General features: G+C 41.6%; 1 protein-coding gene across 1 annotated transcript in view; it reads left to right on the forward strand.

Annotated features, from left to right (window-relative positions):
• The window catches only part of LNX1 (ligand of numb-protein X 1), a 111,503-nt gene that overhangs the window by 10,399 nt on the left and 86,545 nt on the right, over positions 1–14,559 (forward strand). The window contains exon 3 of the mRNA XM_067531136.1: positions 9,967–10,445. Within this exon, the coding sequence (XP_067387237.1) occupies positions 10,054–10,445 (392 nt within the window). The 5' untranslated portion in view covers positions 9,967–10,053. The remainder of the gene's footprint in view (positions 1–9,966; positions 10,446–14,559) is intronic.

The following is a 14,559-nucleotide window of genomic DNA, read 5'->3' on the forward strand; positions in this document are numbered from 1 at the left end:
GAGTGGCTCAAGTGTGGGAAATTCCCCAACATCCTCTGCTGGCAAGGCTGTGGGATGCAAAAATAGTTTACTTCTAAGGAAATATTTTCTAAATCAAAATGAGGTTAAGGACCTTTTCATAATTCCTTTCATCACCATTCTAGCTGTATTTTTCCTGTCCCCTTCCAGGTACCTAGCTATCTCTCTTATCCACTTTGTTCCCCCACCCAGTCTCTTACTTCTCCCCCTATTTAGCCACTGAAGGCAGCCTGGGAATATCCTTAGGATCCATTTCCCTATTTGGCAGGACAGAGCTAGGGACAAGAGTGATGCTCTTCTTTGCAGCTAGATGAAAAGAGCCGAGGAGCAGCTTGCAGATCTGCTCCCCAGTGAGCAGGAGAGGGCCAGCCTGTTTCTTTGAAGGAGGATGGGAAACAGGAGTTTGGAATATGGAGAAAAGTAGATTTACTTCCTGATCGCTGGTCAGCTAGAAACCAGGGTAGTGGCTAGGGAACAAATCCCTGCCCTGATGGGTAACTGATCAGGAAATATGGGCATTTACCAGGTTCAGGCTGCCATAGATGGTGGGGGGAAATAAAATTGGCTTTTAGAGTTGATGTCCTGGGTATAAAAATGCTGGAATAAAGCACTCCCAATGGAGTTAGATTAATGAGCTGAGTGCATGTAAGAAATCCAGAGGTGCAAGGCACTCTATTCTATAGCTGCTAACATAGTGAGGTTTTTAAGGCCCGTCTTGATAAAGCCTTGGCTGGGATGATTTAGTTGGGATTGGTCCTGCTTTGAGCAGGGGGTTGGACAAGATGACCTGCTGAGGTCCCTTCCAACCGTAATCTTCTATGATTCTATGATACAGGACTCTCTTTGATGGGTTCTTGTAACACATAGTGGGGAAGTCATACCAGCAATTCTACAAATAAATAAAAATGTTGTCATTTGGTCAGATGGCTTTAAATATGGTCATGCTACTAAAGAGTTTACCCATTTGATAAAAGTATTTTAGGGCTATCAATCAAACTACAGAGTAATGCAATTTATTTTACATAACTATGAATGCTATTATACAGTGCAATTTAGTGCATGAAATGCTGATGGCATTTATTATGCAATTAGGTGGAGCACATGTTTAGGAAGCAGTTCAGGAGCCAATCATCATTGCTCACATGATCTGGCTTGAACCACATGATGGACTTCCTCTGTATAGGTATAGCATGCGTTTGTGAAGCAGTTAGCCTCTGTCTCTTGATTTTGTCACAACTCGTCTTTGTACTTGTAAATTTAGCTTGTAGTTTAGTCATGGAACTTTCTGTCAAACATTGATTTTATTGAACCGTACAAGAAATAGGAACTTTGAATTATTTCTTATACCAGTGGTGGAAATTTTCAAATTATTGACCATTTGAACAGTTCAAGCAATAAAGCCAAATTTCATCAGAAATACTACATACTACCAAGGTAAGTCCATTTATTTTTATATTCATCGTAGTGTGAGTAACAGCTATAGTAAAAGATGAACTGCAACTTTTATTTTGTCTCATTTATATTTCTCTTTGTTCTATCCCCTGTCCCTCCCTCACCCCACATACCTTGTCCAATTACTCTTAATATTTTTAAATAATTTATTTTGGGTCTGAAATTTTCCATCCAAGATCTCACAGTGAAATGTTGTATTTGTGAAAATGTAAGTAAAATCAGCAGAGGCATTTTGAGACGGGTGTGTGTGCTTGGAAAGAGAATATTTCGGGATGTTCTGATCAGAAATTTTGTATAAAAAACTCAACAAATACCAATTTCTCCAACTTCGTTTATTCTGTACATTTTAATGAAATCCAGAGAACAAGGAAATTTGTTCAGTAATTTTTGAGGTACTTTACATGCAGGTGTAGTATGGATTTAGTATCAGGTTTCACAACTTGATCTAAAGCTTAAAAACTTGCAAGTATAAACTTGCAGTACTGTGCTTTTAAGTTTTTTGACTCCGTCTAAAGTGGCTTTGATCATTGGGGGCACTGTGGAGATCCATGTTTATGGATATGCATGTTTGATTCCTGATGTGGAATGAAAACCAAAATTTTGAAATTCTCTGAGAAAAAGAACAGAGCACTGGCTGTGGGGCAATCTGCCTGGTTGGTTTCTTTTGAGCCACAGACCCTGGAAGACCTGGAGTCCCAGACTGAGAGGCAGTTCAGCAGGCAAACTGGCAGAAAACGAAGCAGGTTTCTGAGAGATCCCGGCAGTCAGGGTTTCATTGGATTCTTGCCAGGGTCCCTTCAGAACTTTGTCAAAATCGAAGAGTCTCTCAATTTTGCTAAATGGGCAAAACTGACAACAAAAATGTGTTGGAATTTTTCTTATCAGCCCTAGTATGTAAGTAGGAATTGTGCTTTAAAGATCTGAAGGAGAGAATATTTTAGTGGTCTAAACGTCAAGTTTGAAATATTTTGTTGCCCTGGCAGCAAAGGTTCATCTCTAGAGAGGGTTGGCTCAGGTATTCAGCCTATAGACAGATAAACTGAGTTCTATGCAATTTACTATGTGAATTTTCCAGTTAAGACCTTAAAAATGAAAGCACCCCTTTGCTTTTTGTAGGTATTAAAGAATGTGTGGTGCATATTGTAAGAGTAGGGGTCGATGTATGATGTTTGCTACCACTGTTGTACAGCATCCCAAATGCCAGTCGGCTGTTTCAATTCATGCCAGAAGTAGTGAAATTGGGTGGCTGAGTATGCAGAGTACTTCAGTGTGAAAAGTGTTGTTTAAATGCAAAGGTGCATTAGAGGATACATTACTGGAAAATGCTGAATTAAGATGACCACTCCCAGAAAACTGCTTAGTTTGATAATCTTCTTCTTCTTCATATGGCTGATGTAAATGTGGAGCAACAACTATAATTTTACATTCAGATGGTTATGCCAGATAATTGTAACCATGTATTGCTGTGATGCCTTCTTTGTATTTGCGAATCAAGCATTGAGTTGTTATATGTTCCATGGTCTGTTCTGGATGACCACAGTCGCCTATTGGAGAGTCTTTAATTTTCTATTTGTGCAGCAAGCATCCACATCTGCCATGGTTTGTGTGGATGCAGTTTAAGGTTGCCCATGAACTCTGTGGGAGATCAAAACCAGAGGTCTTCTGAGTTGGGTCTTTTATGAGGTATTTATTTGTAACTTCTCGTAAACTTCATTCAGCTTTCCAAGCTTCATCAGGGTTGAAGTTGCATTGGTGAAGGTTAAATGTGTGGGTCCAAAAGGGCTTAGATGACTTCAAGAAGTGGTGAGGGACGTTGTTAGGTCCTGGTGGATGGGAAAACGTTCGTTTTACATGATCCTCTGGAATTCTTGAATCATTGCACATCATGGCGAATGGATGGGGGAACAATGTGCAACAGTACCAGCAGCCAAGGTGTTGGGGTTGACTTGAGGGTTCCAGTGATGCACTGCATTGCATATTCAGTTGGATTTCAGCAAGTCACGTATGGCTACTTCTGGTCCATACCAGTGCACAGTACTCAGCTACAGAGTACACAAGGGCCATCGTTGCCAGGGCAAGATCATCTGCATATGCAAATTTTTGAGACTTCGTTGGAGGCATGTCGCTTGAGTAAACATTGAAAAGCATCAGCGCAAGTATTGAGCCTTGTGGCAGTCCTCTGTTGAGAAACTGGAGCAAATTGACTTGGTTGCCCAAGTGGACATGTAGCCATTTATTGCTCATCATCGTCCATAGCAGATGTAGTGTTTTGCAGCAGGGGATGATCTTTGTGAGCTTCAGCATCAAGCCTTTAATCCAGACCGTGTCATAGGCCAATAATAGGTCCTACAAAGGCTGTGCCAGTCTTACATTTCCTCTGGAATCTGGTCTCTATGTGCATTACAAAGGCCAGAACTTGGTCACAATAACCGTGTTTAGGCCAGAATCCTGCTTGTTCTTCGGGGATCACTGACTCGACGAAAGGATTGATTCTCCAGAGGATGATACATTCCAGGAGTTTGAAGATAGTTCACAGGAGTGATGTCGGCCTATAACTTCCTGAGTCATTGGTCAGCTTGCCCGGTTTGAGTATGGCAATAACTATCACCTCCCACCAGGCTTTTGGGATGCATCTGGATTTCATAGTTTTGGTATACAGTTTTGCCAGCCATTGGAGTCCCCTGGGACCTACTTGATTAAAAATTTCTGGGGGGATATCATCTCCACCAGCTGCATTCCTGTTCTTTATTGCAACTAAACCCTCTTTCATTTCATCTGTACTGATGATGATGGGGTCTTGTGGAGGGATTGAGGTCATTGTTCGATGTAGCTGACGATGGATCTCTTGCTTGGTGTTTTTGTCGAGTGGTTCTTTTGTTCTCTCCACCAATTTGGAGGCTATGGAGTTGGGCCAGAGTTTTGAGGTCTGATATTCCATGGGATTAACGGCTTTGAGATATCGTAGTAAAGCCCAGGCATGGCGACTAAAATGTGTGAAGTTCAGACCTTCAACATACTCAATACACGACTGGCTTCTGGCTGAGTCTAGACACTCTAACAGGGCCTTCTCAACCTGAGGGCTGCCTGACTGGTTGTACTGCCAGTGTAGGTTCTGGGTCTCTTTTGTCCAGCTGAGAGTGTATTCTTCCTAGACAGCCTGGGGGATACTCTTCTTGGCAGCAGCAGTAAGGAGGCAAACAAACCAGTGATAACTTTTTGGTGTTGTGACAATTCGGATTACCACTTTTTCAAAGGCTTCCCTATAGTAGTCCTTGTTGGCTTTGGCCAGGTTCTACTATGGGAGTCGTTTCTACAGAATTATGGGGATTTCAATGCCAGTGTGGGTGATGATGGACCTGTGCTGGCTGTTGGGGAAGTTGGGAAGTATTTTATGGGATGCATGAAGCATACTCCTACTTTGATCTTTGGAAACAATGGGAAGGTCCGGGTTGTAACTGCTTTTCCAGCAAGCAGAGTGGAAAGTTGCTCACTCTTCGGGATCGAAGACCAGTTGCAGATCTTCTGCAGATATCCATTTCATGAGGTCTTCACCATCGACTTTAATGGTCCAATATATGTGAAATTCTTTGTTATGGTGATTTGATTCATAAGTTACAAAATAACAGTTAAGGGGTATGTTTTCCTGTGTACTTTTATAACTGACCCTGTTTGGGCTGATACTGCGGTTTGAACCCTGGAACTATATTGCAAAATGCATGAGTTGCTACAATTTGAGCTAAATGAGTAACTCTATACTGGCTGGCAGATGTAATAAACTTGCAACCACTTATGTGGACCAGCCACTAGATGGGGACAAAAATCCACATCCCACTAACGGTCTATACTTGTTTGTTCAAGGGCAGCTGGGTTCAGGAGCCATGAAACCAACTGATTCTGGATTATGGAATTTACAGCCTCAGTTAGCAAATTTTATCCTCCTTTCTCCTTCATTTAATAAAACAACATACAAGATACCCAACAACAATTACAAAAAATAAAAATAAAGGAAATTTCCGCTTCAGTGCAATCTAAAAAACCAGCCTAGCATTGAGAATGTCTGTAACGACTAACGTCAGCAAGCTGATGTTTTTATTCAGCATTTTAGAACCCCATTCTCAGTTAATGTGGTTCTTTCAACTTTAAATATTAGTGGGGTATAAAGTTGTTTAAAACTTTAATACCGGAATAAGAAAAAAGTCCTTTCTTCTGCACATTTTTCAGTGTTAATCTCCTGGATGATACTATCTTATATTTATCTGATTGATTTTCCTGAGTATCACCTCTGAACGTCTGATATGTTGGTTCCTATTATTTACATATTATGTATCTGTCTTATTTATTATTTATCTCAGCAAAGTTGGGATTCATGTGTGCTCGGCAGTGTACAGATGCACTAAAGGACAATCCGTGGCCTAAAGAGCTAATGGGGATCAGGTGGGTTTGTGAGCCTGAGCTACAGCCCCAGCCACAAGGTGTCTACACTGCTATTTTTGGTGTGCTAGCTCAAGCCCTGCTAGTGCAAGTCTGTCTACCTGAGCTGGGTGGCTCTCTCCCATCTGGAATATAGACATACCCTATAAGAGCTCCGTACTGCAAACCCCCTCTCATGCAAATAGTCTCATTAACGAGTTTTGGGAACAAGGTTTTATATGATCAGGCCATTACGGGCCCAGGCCCTCTCCCTTTTTGAAGACAATGGCAAAATTCCCAGAGGGAGAAATTCTATCTTGTTGAAGTCAACAGGAGTTTCCCTATTGACTTCAGTGGAGCCAGAATTGCACCTTTCATTATCTTCAGTGATGGAAGATTTGTAAAGTCCTTGAGGAAGAAATCTTGGGCCTGATTATAATCTCGCAAATGAGATCAGGACCAAGCTCGCTGTCTTTTAGCATGGTTGTGAAGCACCATCTACATGTACCATGCTTCTTAATCATGTATGGTTTATTAATTGCAGTTAATGAAAATTCACCAAATATTTGAATCCTTGTTTCAGAGTAATTTAAAATGACATTTTTCTTTTAAACGTTTTGGTTAGTCTTCATACATATTTGAAGGGAAAATCAATTACACTAGCTTAACACTAGCCTCATGCCAGTAAAAAAAGACATGAAATGAATTATGGAACACATAGTACACAACACATTAATACTATAAATATAAACTATTGTAAACATCACAGACTAATTCCTCCCTCTCCTGGAGTCTTTTAGACAAATGTTTTCCATACCTGCATACAAAATAGATGATAATATCTCTTATTAAAGGACAGATTGTGATGGTCTTATCACATGAGCAGACCCAATGATTTAACAGGACTGCTTGTGTATATAAAGTGATCACAGTTAAGCCATAAGAATTTAACTGTGTTCTGATTTTTTGCACACTAGCAAGTACTTGCAGTTATATATGCTTTTGACATTCAGGTATAATATCCACACACTTATTAATAGTTGTAAACCAGGTGAAGAAAGAGTGTACTGCATAACCATGGAAAATACATATGATGGGCCTGATGGAATCTAGGGATGTGCGGGGTGTAAATTAGGACAGATTTTGTCTCACTTTCTTTGTTTGTTTTAGCTATTTCCGTGGTACTGCCCTGTTTAATATAGCAAGAGATAAAGTTATTCCAGTCAGCACAATACTGTGTTCTGAATCTGCTTACAAAGGGTATGCTAAAGAAACACAGCCAGTAGCATTTCCCTTAAATTTGACACAGGCCATGTCATTTCCATGGCATACTGCTGCCTACCGTCTCTACCACAAGAGTCTTCCTTCCAGAGTCTGTCAGTGTATCTAACACATTGTCACTTTAGAGGGCCGTGTCAATTAGACTTGTTTGCAGTGGGTCTTGCTGATCTTTCTTATTGCAGCCGGATGTGGCCTTAGGGAAGCAATGTCTCTCTTTCTCTGTTGTCGCTGTGAAAATAATCTCAGTCACTTAGAAATATAGCACCATTTCCAGCTGAACCTAATAAGAACTGGATATCTCTTTTGTATGTGGGAGAGGGAGAATGTTCTGGGGATTAGAGTAATAAACTGGGAGTCAGGAGTGCTAAATACTGTTCCTTGCTCTAACCCTTACCTTGCTGTGTGACTTTCCGAAAGTGTGCTGGGGAAATCACAGTGTACGGCAGAGAGCTTTGCAGCTTTAAAACTCCTGGGTCACAAGGGAATGTGGTGTGGGTCCCTTCCCAGAGACAGGTGATGGCTGAAACCTGGCTGGACACTCCTGGGGCAGACCACAGAGTGGGGGGGGGGCATACAGGAGCAATTATCCTCAATCTGAGACCCTCCGCACTTCTGAAAAGAGAGCCTATTCATTAAGGGACTGAAATAAGAATTTACATGCTGAACTTTAGGCATCCAAGTGTGAAAATCTTCCTCTCCACCCTCCCTGGACCATTGCGCTGTTGCTTAGGTAAACTTCATGTATTCAGTTCTTTAAATCTTTCCTCATGGACAATTCCTTCAAATATGTCCAGTCTTTTTGATAACACGCTGGTCCAAATAAGACTGCCATTCAGCACAGTACATAAGCACATGCTTAAGCATGTTGATTTCAATGGGACTGAAGAGCGTGCCCAAGGCGGGTCCTGAATTAGGGGTGCTTTATTGAACTGGAGCCTATATGCTGTAGGCCATGGGGAAGACTCACCAGAGTCTTTGGGTATGTCTATCCTGCCGGCGGCAAAGTCGCCGCTGTCAGATGGACCTATCTGGATCGATTGAGCGGCCAGTGAAGACATGCTCAATCGATCCAGAAGTCGACGCTGTTAATCCACCCCTCAAGTGGCATAGCGCTGTGTGTGTTCCCATCAGTGCAGTGCAGTGAAGACGGTGCGCAGAAGGAAAGCCCAGCAGTCGATGGAAGTTACGCAAGCTACTCTGCATAGCTTCCATAACTCCCGTCGACTGCCACCAAATTTCCAGGTAAGTGTAGACCAGGTCTTAGACTGTTACCTCTGTGATGTGATACCTCAGAATAGGGAGCCCGTAACAGCTTTGACTCTTTTGGAGGGATGGTTGGTGGTGTCATAGAGGGATTCAAAAATGAAAACACAAAATTAAAAGTGACATTTCGGTGTTCGCTTACTCTGCCCTGCGGCAGCTAGCTAGTGCGGCATTTATGATCGGTAAAATGTACTCTTGTGTAGAGAGAGAATATCTGCAAAATCTACATATAATTGGGGGAGGTAGTGATTGAGTTTCATGTTTGTTGGTTTTGGTCAATAAGCAAGACCCCGAAGGTGGTTGGCCGTAACGTATTTCACGTGCATTTCTCTGTGGTATATAGTGTGACACTTCCCTTTGGACCAATATACGTTTCCCATTTTTGTAAACGTAAATGTATAATTTGTGAAAGAGGCTGGGCTGACAGCCCTGAAGACCGAAATCGTCTGGTTTATTCACGGAACCGGTGCAGCATGGGCAGTAGCAGCAGCACACAATCCTTCCGCAAACCTCTCTAGCAATGTGCCTGAGTCAACCATGATTTAGAGACTTCATCTCTAGGGGCAAGAGGGTAGTTGATTCTTCACATTCAATCCCCGTTGCCTCTGGGACTGCCAATAGGGTGTCCAGATTTGGTGATGACATGTTTCCACTAGACACTGGACCAAGACTGAGAGCTATTAAATAAAAATATATGAGACCTCATCTCACCTCATGCACTGTAGATCAGAAGGAATTCTTTTGAAGAGAGTGGAAGTACACACCTGTAAATCCAGTAAAGGCTGATCAAAATTAGACCCTATACATTAGAATACAATTGTTTTCTGCCCCAAAGATCTGTCCGTCAGATCTCTATAAGGAGATACTCTTGCTCACTGGTTGTTTGAAGGACAATATGTTTTATATCTATTGTTCTTTTCTTCTACAGCTGAGGCAATGTTTAGAAAAAGGGTCATAAAACTTCATTAGTGCAGAAAAGTGCAGCATATGATATGGGAGTAGGGCTAATTTGGAACACAACCATTTTCCTTTACATCTATTTTACAAGTGGCATCCCATTCTGTGTTGGGCTGGTGGCAGGGGAGGTAACCATTATTCTTAATGATATTTCTACATGCAGTGTCACGCTGCTTTGCCTTCACGTGGTGCTTTGTCACTGAAAAGTTTTCCTGTAGGAAAAAATAATCAGCTGACTTGCATGCTTTAAACTCAGGTATCTCAGAGAAGTTAAACTTCTCAGACTCTGATTTTATGTTTCTTTGATGTTTTTAAGCCTTACATTTTTGCAACATTCTCCCCTCCCCTCCCTATTAACACCCCACTGCCTGCAGGAATACCTTTTTTGGAGAGCAGATGGAGGACAGCAAAAAAATCTAAGTTATAGGGTTAACTCGTTTTCTTATTTTCCTATCCTAATGGTGCTTTCCCTCTGTAAAAAATCCCTGAAGCATTTTATTACAAGACACAGCACAGCCAGATAAATCATAAATGTTGTTTAAAAACAATTATCCCCAAATGTAATTTTTTGGATTTTTCCTACAGGTTTGCTGTCTCACAGAACTTGCTGGTATTCTTCCAAATACAGAGCAGTTGTTATTTGCTCTATTTCGCATCACATCAGATCTGATCATGAGTCAAAAAGATTCGTCAGAAGAAGTGGAGGACAGCCCTCAACCCTTATGCACCACCTGTGGCCAACCCCATTTACCAGAAGACAACCACCTGTACAGCTACACAGAAGAAGTGGATGATGATCTGATATGCCACATTTGCCTGCAAGCTTTGATCCAGCCGCTGGACACTCCTTGTGGTCACACCTACTGTACAGCCTGCCTTACAAACTTCCTAGTGGAAAAAGACTTCTGCCCTGTGGATCGCAAAATTGTGATTCTACAGTCTTGCAGAAAATCCAGCATCCTAGTAAATAAACTGCTGGATAAGCTAATGGTTAGCTGCCCTTTCACAGAACATTGCTCAGAGGTATTGCAACGCTGTGACCTTGAACAACATCTCCAAAATGGGTAAGTCCCACCCCCACCCTCTGTTTTTTGCTTCCTTGCTTGTTTGTTTTTGTCTGAGAAAGGAATGAAAGCATCAGTAACCTGAAAGGAATACAATACAATCTGCTTATAATGGACAGTTAATTTAAATGCAGATTTCTCGAATGCAGCCCTGGTATAAGCCCATTGTATTCAAAGTTAGAGTTAAGTTAGGGCTAAATTTGGCCCATTCATTTGAGTATATCTTACTCTCCTCTCTACAACAAACAAACGCAGATACACCAAGTTCTTCTGGGCAGTACCATGGGGCTGACCCTGGAGGATATCTTCATGATAAGTTATACAGTAAAAGTGTATATTTAATAATCCAAAATGATCTTTGCGTTTTGGGGAATTGGGAGATCTTAAATATTTTGTAGTTGCCGTAATGGGATATAAATTGCCTTTTCTTTCTCTCTCTATTTAAAAGTTACCTATACAGTGTATGAAACTGAGAAGAAAATGTGTCAGGTAAAATTTTCAAAAGCACTTCAGGCCCAGTTTCAAAAGTGACGTAAGCACTTAAAAACCTAAATCCCATTGAATGTCAGTGGCACTTAGACTCCTAAGTGCCTAAATCACTTTTGAAAATGAGACTTAAGCTCCTAAGTCACTTAGGTGCATTCGAGCACTTTACCTGTGACCTATCCTGATCTACACCACCCAAGGATCTGGCCAGCTTTGTACTGTTAAAACTCAAAAGACATTTTAAAACATCAGCCCAGATTTTGAAAAATGTAAGCATCCAACTTGCATGTGCTTGTGCCTTGGTGTCTGTGCAACCATCATGTGTAGGTGAATGTTGGTCACATGTACTCTTGAAATTTAGATTTCATTGCCCACTGTTTAAAACTCATGATTTATTCACCTCCTTTTTTATTTTCTGGTTCTGATTGGTTTTTTGTTCAGTTGTGGTGTGTTCTATTTAATTTTAGCTTTCTCTCTTTAAAGGGATGGGTTAGCAATGTTACTGAAAGTTTTAACCTTTGGCCAAATCTTTTTTCATACCTCTGATAAGAGTATTAATAGTGATAGCAGTGAACTAACTATGGTACTCTGACTATAAACCATGGTGCAACTTTGCTGCTCCTCTCCAGTAAGTGTATCTGAGTCAAGACTTCGTTAGTTGGAAGACTCTAGTTGCACTAACCTCTCTCTTCTCCATAACCCATTCAGTTTTTATATGTATTTTGGATACCTCTCAACTAGATCTCAGTAGAACTGATGATTGTATAACTATTGTAGGCTTCTCTGCAGAGGAGCCCTGTCAATAAACCTAGCAAAGACCAAACAAACACCCAGTAACTCGGTCACTACAGATGTCCCTGAGAAGCACCTACTGATCTGTCATAGTGGGTCAAAGACCTCAGAGGTAGCAGGTAGATACAGTTTTCATTTTCCAGAAGTCAATTAAAACGTGGTGTTTCCTAGTGACCATTTGTTTATTTTTGAATTGTAACAAACAGTTTTTACACAGAAGCAGCATGTTCTATGGACTTAAGTATAGGGCCAGAATTTAGGAATTCACGATTCCTGATTTCCACTCTGATACTGACACACAGTGTGTTGTGTGGGGCAAGTTACTTGCTTTTTCTATTTATCTCAGTTTCCCCATTTGTGGAATGAGGATGATACCACACAGCTTGCAGGAGACGTGTATTATGCATGGTGATTTGACATTGTAAAATACTAGCAAATAATATTAAAATGATAATTACCAAATGTCAATGGCCCCCCCAGCTTCTTAAAGTGGAAGAGAGCACGAGCCTTTGACCCATCTGGCCTGGGTCCATCAGAAGAGAGAAGTGGCTCAATCACATGCGCCTACTTCCCTTCTCCTACCATGCCTGACAAAGCAGACACCCTCCACAGGTGCTCCTCCAGGTTCCAATTCTGCAGATCTGGAGAGAGTGTGGCTGGGGGGAGACAGTATTGTTTCATCCACCAAAACATGGTGGCCAGTCTAGTGCTATCTTCCCTGACCCCTGAAACCTGTGGGCTAACCCAGGGCAACTTAATGCTGAACAAGTCATTGAACTGGTTCCCCCGCTGCAGTGGAACCCACCCTGCTACCTGAGGATGGTTCCATGGGCTGAGTTACAATGGAGCCAGGGGCTAGATGAAAGGTAGGGGGAAATGCAGAGCGTGCTGGGCCTCTTTGTGAATATCACTTGGGTGAGCTCCCCAAGATCTACAGCTTTAGAGGGCCAAACCCACTGCACCTTCCATGAGGTCATGAGGCAACTCACACAAGCACACCCCTCCCCAAAGGAAAAGTTAGGAGGAAACTTCATGAGTACCAACTGGCTGCGTTTCCTTGCCCCTACCAGAATGACCTACCTAGGGAACTTTCAAACCCTATATTTGTAGTTACCTAGAAGCGTATTAAGTGTTTAAATACAACCATTTGGTAATTACCACTACCACTATTATGCTTTTGACTACTTTAGTTCAACGAGGCGTGGAAACCCCACTTGCGGTCTGAACTGAGCTCATAATAGTACAGGAGATGAAAAGGGCTGCGTGTTCTTCAAGCTAGGAATCCATCCTATTGAGGCACATTGCAGATGGAAATTCTGTTTAATACTGGCAAATCAGTAGGGGGGAGAAGGTGTGTGATTCTGCTAATAAAATAGCCTGATGCTTGTAGAGGGAGTGACTCAAACCCAGTCTGAAATCTCAGCTAAATGTGACTGTTGTTTTCATGATTAAATCAGTGGATTCTATTAGAATCATCAGTGTAATAGCTGGTTATTGTCACATTCTTTCATAAATCAGCCTCCTGCCCATTCTTTTTCTCGGAGAGAAAGTGAAAGCTCCCCCCTTATCAGAGATGAGATCATTGATAGGACAAGGTGAGTTTCCTGCGCATTTATGCTTGTGCTTAATAAGAGAACTTATCACTGGAATCGGCACAAACATTCATTAAAAACATTCTCATTTAAAATGAGTTATTCATATTATTTAAAAAAGAAAGAGAAGATGTGTCCTGGGTTCATATTTAAATTACCTTTGCCAAAAAAAAAAAAATCTGACTGAACATTGAGAATTTAGATTGAACTGGAATCAATAACCAATCAGTTCAGCTCCGTTGTGGTATTTTACTTTAAAAAGGTGTGGTCATCCTACATTGCTTTGGAACTGCATGGGGGCTTCATTTGCTACGTTGAGACTACTACACCCTTCTCTGATGCAGTTTAGCTCATAATCCATCTGCTTCTGGCCAGTGATGTAAATGTACCAGCTGCTTCTGAAGAACCACTCTGAATACTGCAGGAGGCAGGTCTCTTTCCTGTGCATCAGCCTGCTATGCAGCATAAGTCACTGTCTCGCCAACCATGCTGTGCTGTCCCTAAACCCTCACATCTACCCATCTGAGAATCAGATCAAGTAATCCTCTTACAGGTCAATGATTTTTCAGCATAGCTTCGTTTAAGGGATTTAAATTTGATTCATAATGTGCTACCAATTGCATTGAAATGGAAAGGCTCGTTTAGAAAAGGTTTGGCTGACATAAAAGCTTGAAGTTCTGTGCCCCATCAGCAGACAGAGAAAAAGTGGGAAGGAGGAAACCTAGCAGCAGTGCCATCCCTCCGCTGAAAATGAAGGCTCTTCTGTTATTGGTCCTACCTTGGCTAAGTCCTGCAAACTACATAGACAATGTGGGCAATCTGCACTTCCTGTACTCAGAGCTGTGAGTACTCACAGTCGTGGTGTTGTTGTGCTCTGTGTGTGTGTCTGTGTGTCTTTTTAATGGGGGAAATTCTTGGTATGCAATACTTGCATGCGTGTAAACCCATGCATCTTGCCAACAGCTTTAATCAATGCTACATACAGTCTGCATCTGATCTGAAGGACTAATAATAGCAATACTTCTCTAGCACTTTCCACTTTTGAAATGTGGGAAGCAGCTGAGACAAGCTGAGCGAAGCAGTCTTTCTGTTTCCTTGTCAACTTTGCTTTTCTGGGCAGGTGTTTCTGGTTGGGTTTTTTTCCCCACCCCTTTGTGTCTCCTTTTCTGTCCATAAATAGACTCAAACAGAAGATGGGAGTAGAGCATGGGATCTCAGATACATCTTTGTAGATCACTCTGTGT

Source organism: Emydura macquarii, unplaced genomic scaffold, assembly GCF_026122565.2.
Source record: "Emydura macquarii macquarii isolate MOO-44397 ecotype Brisbane River unplaced genomic scaffold, CSIRO-AGI_Emac_v2 contig_3128, whole genome shotgun sequence".
NCBI classification, from domain to species: Eukaryota; Metazoa; Chordata; order Testudines; family Chelidae; genus Emydura; species Emydura macquarii.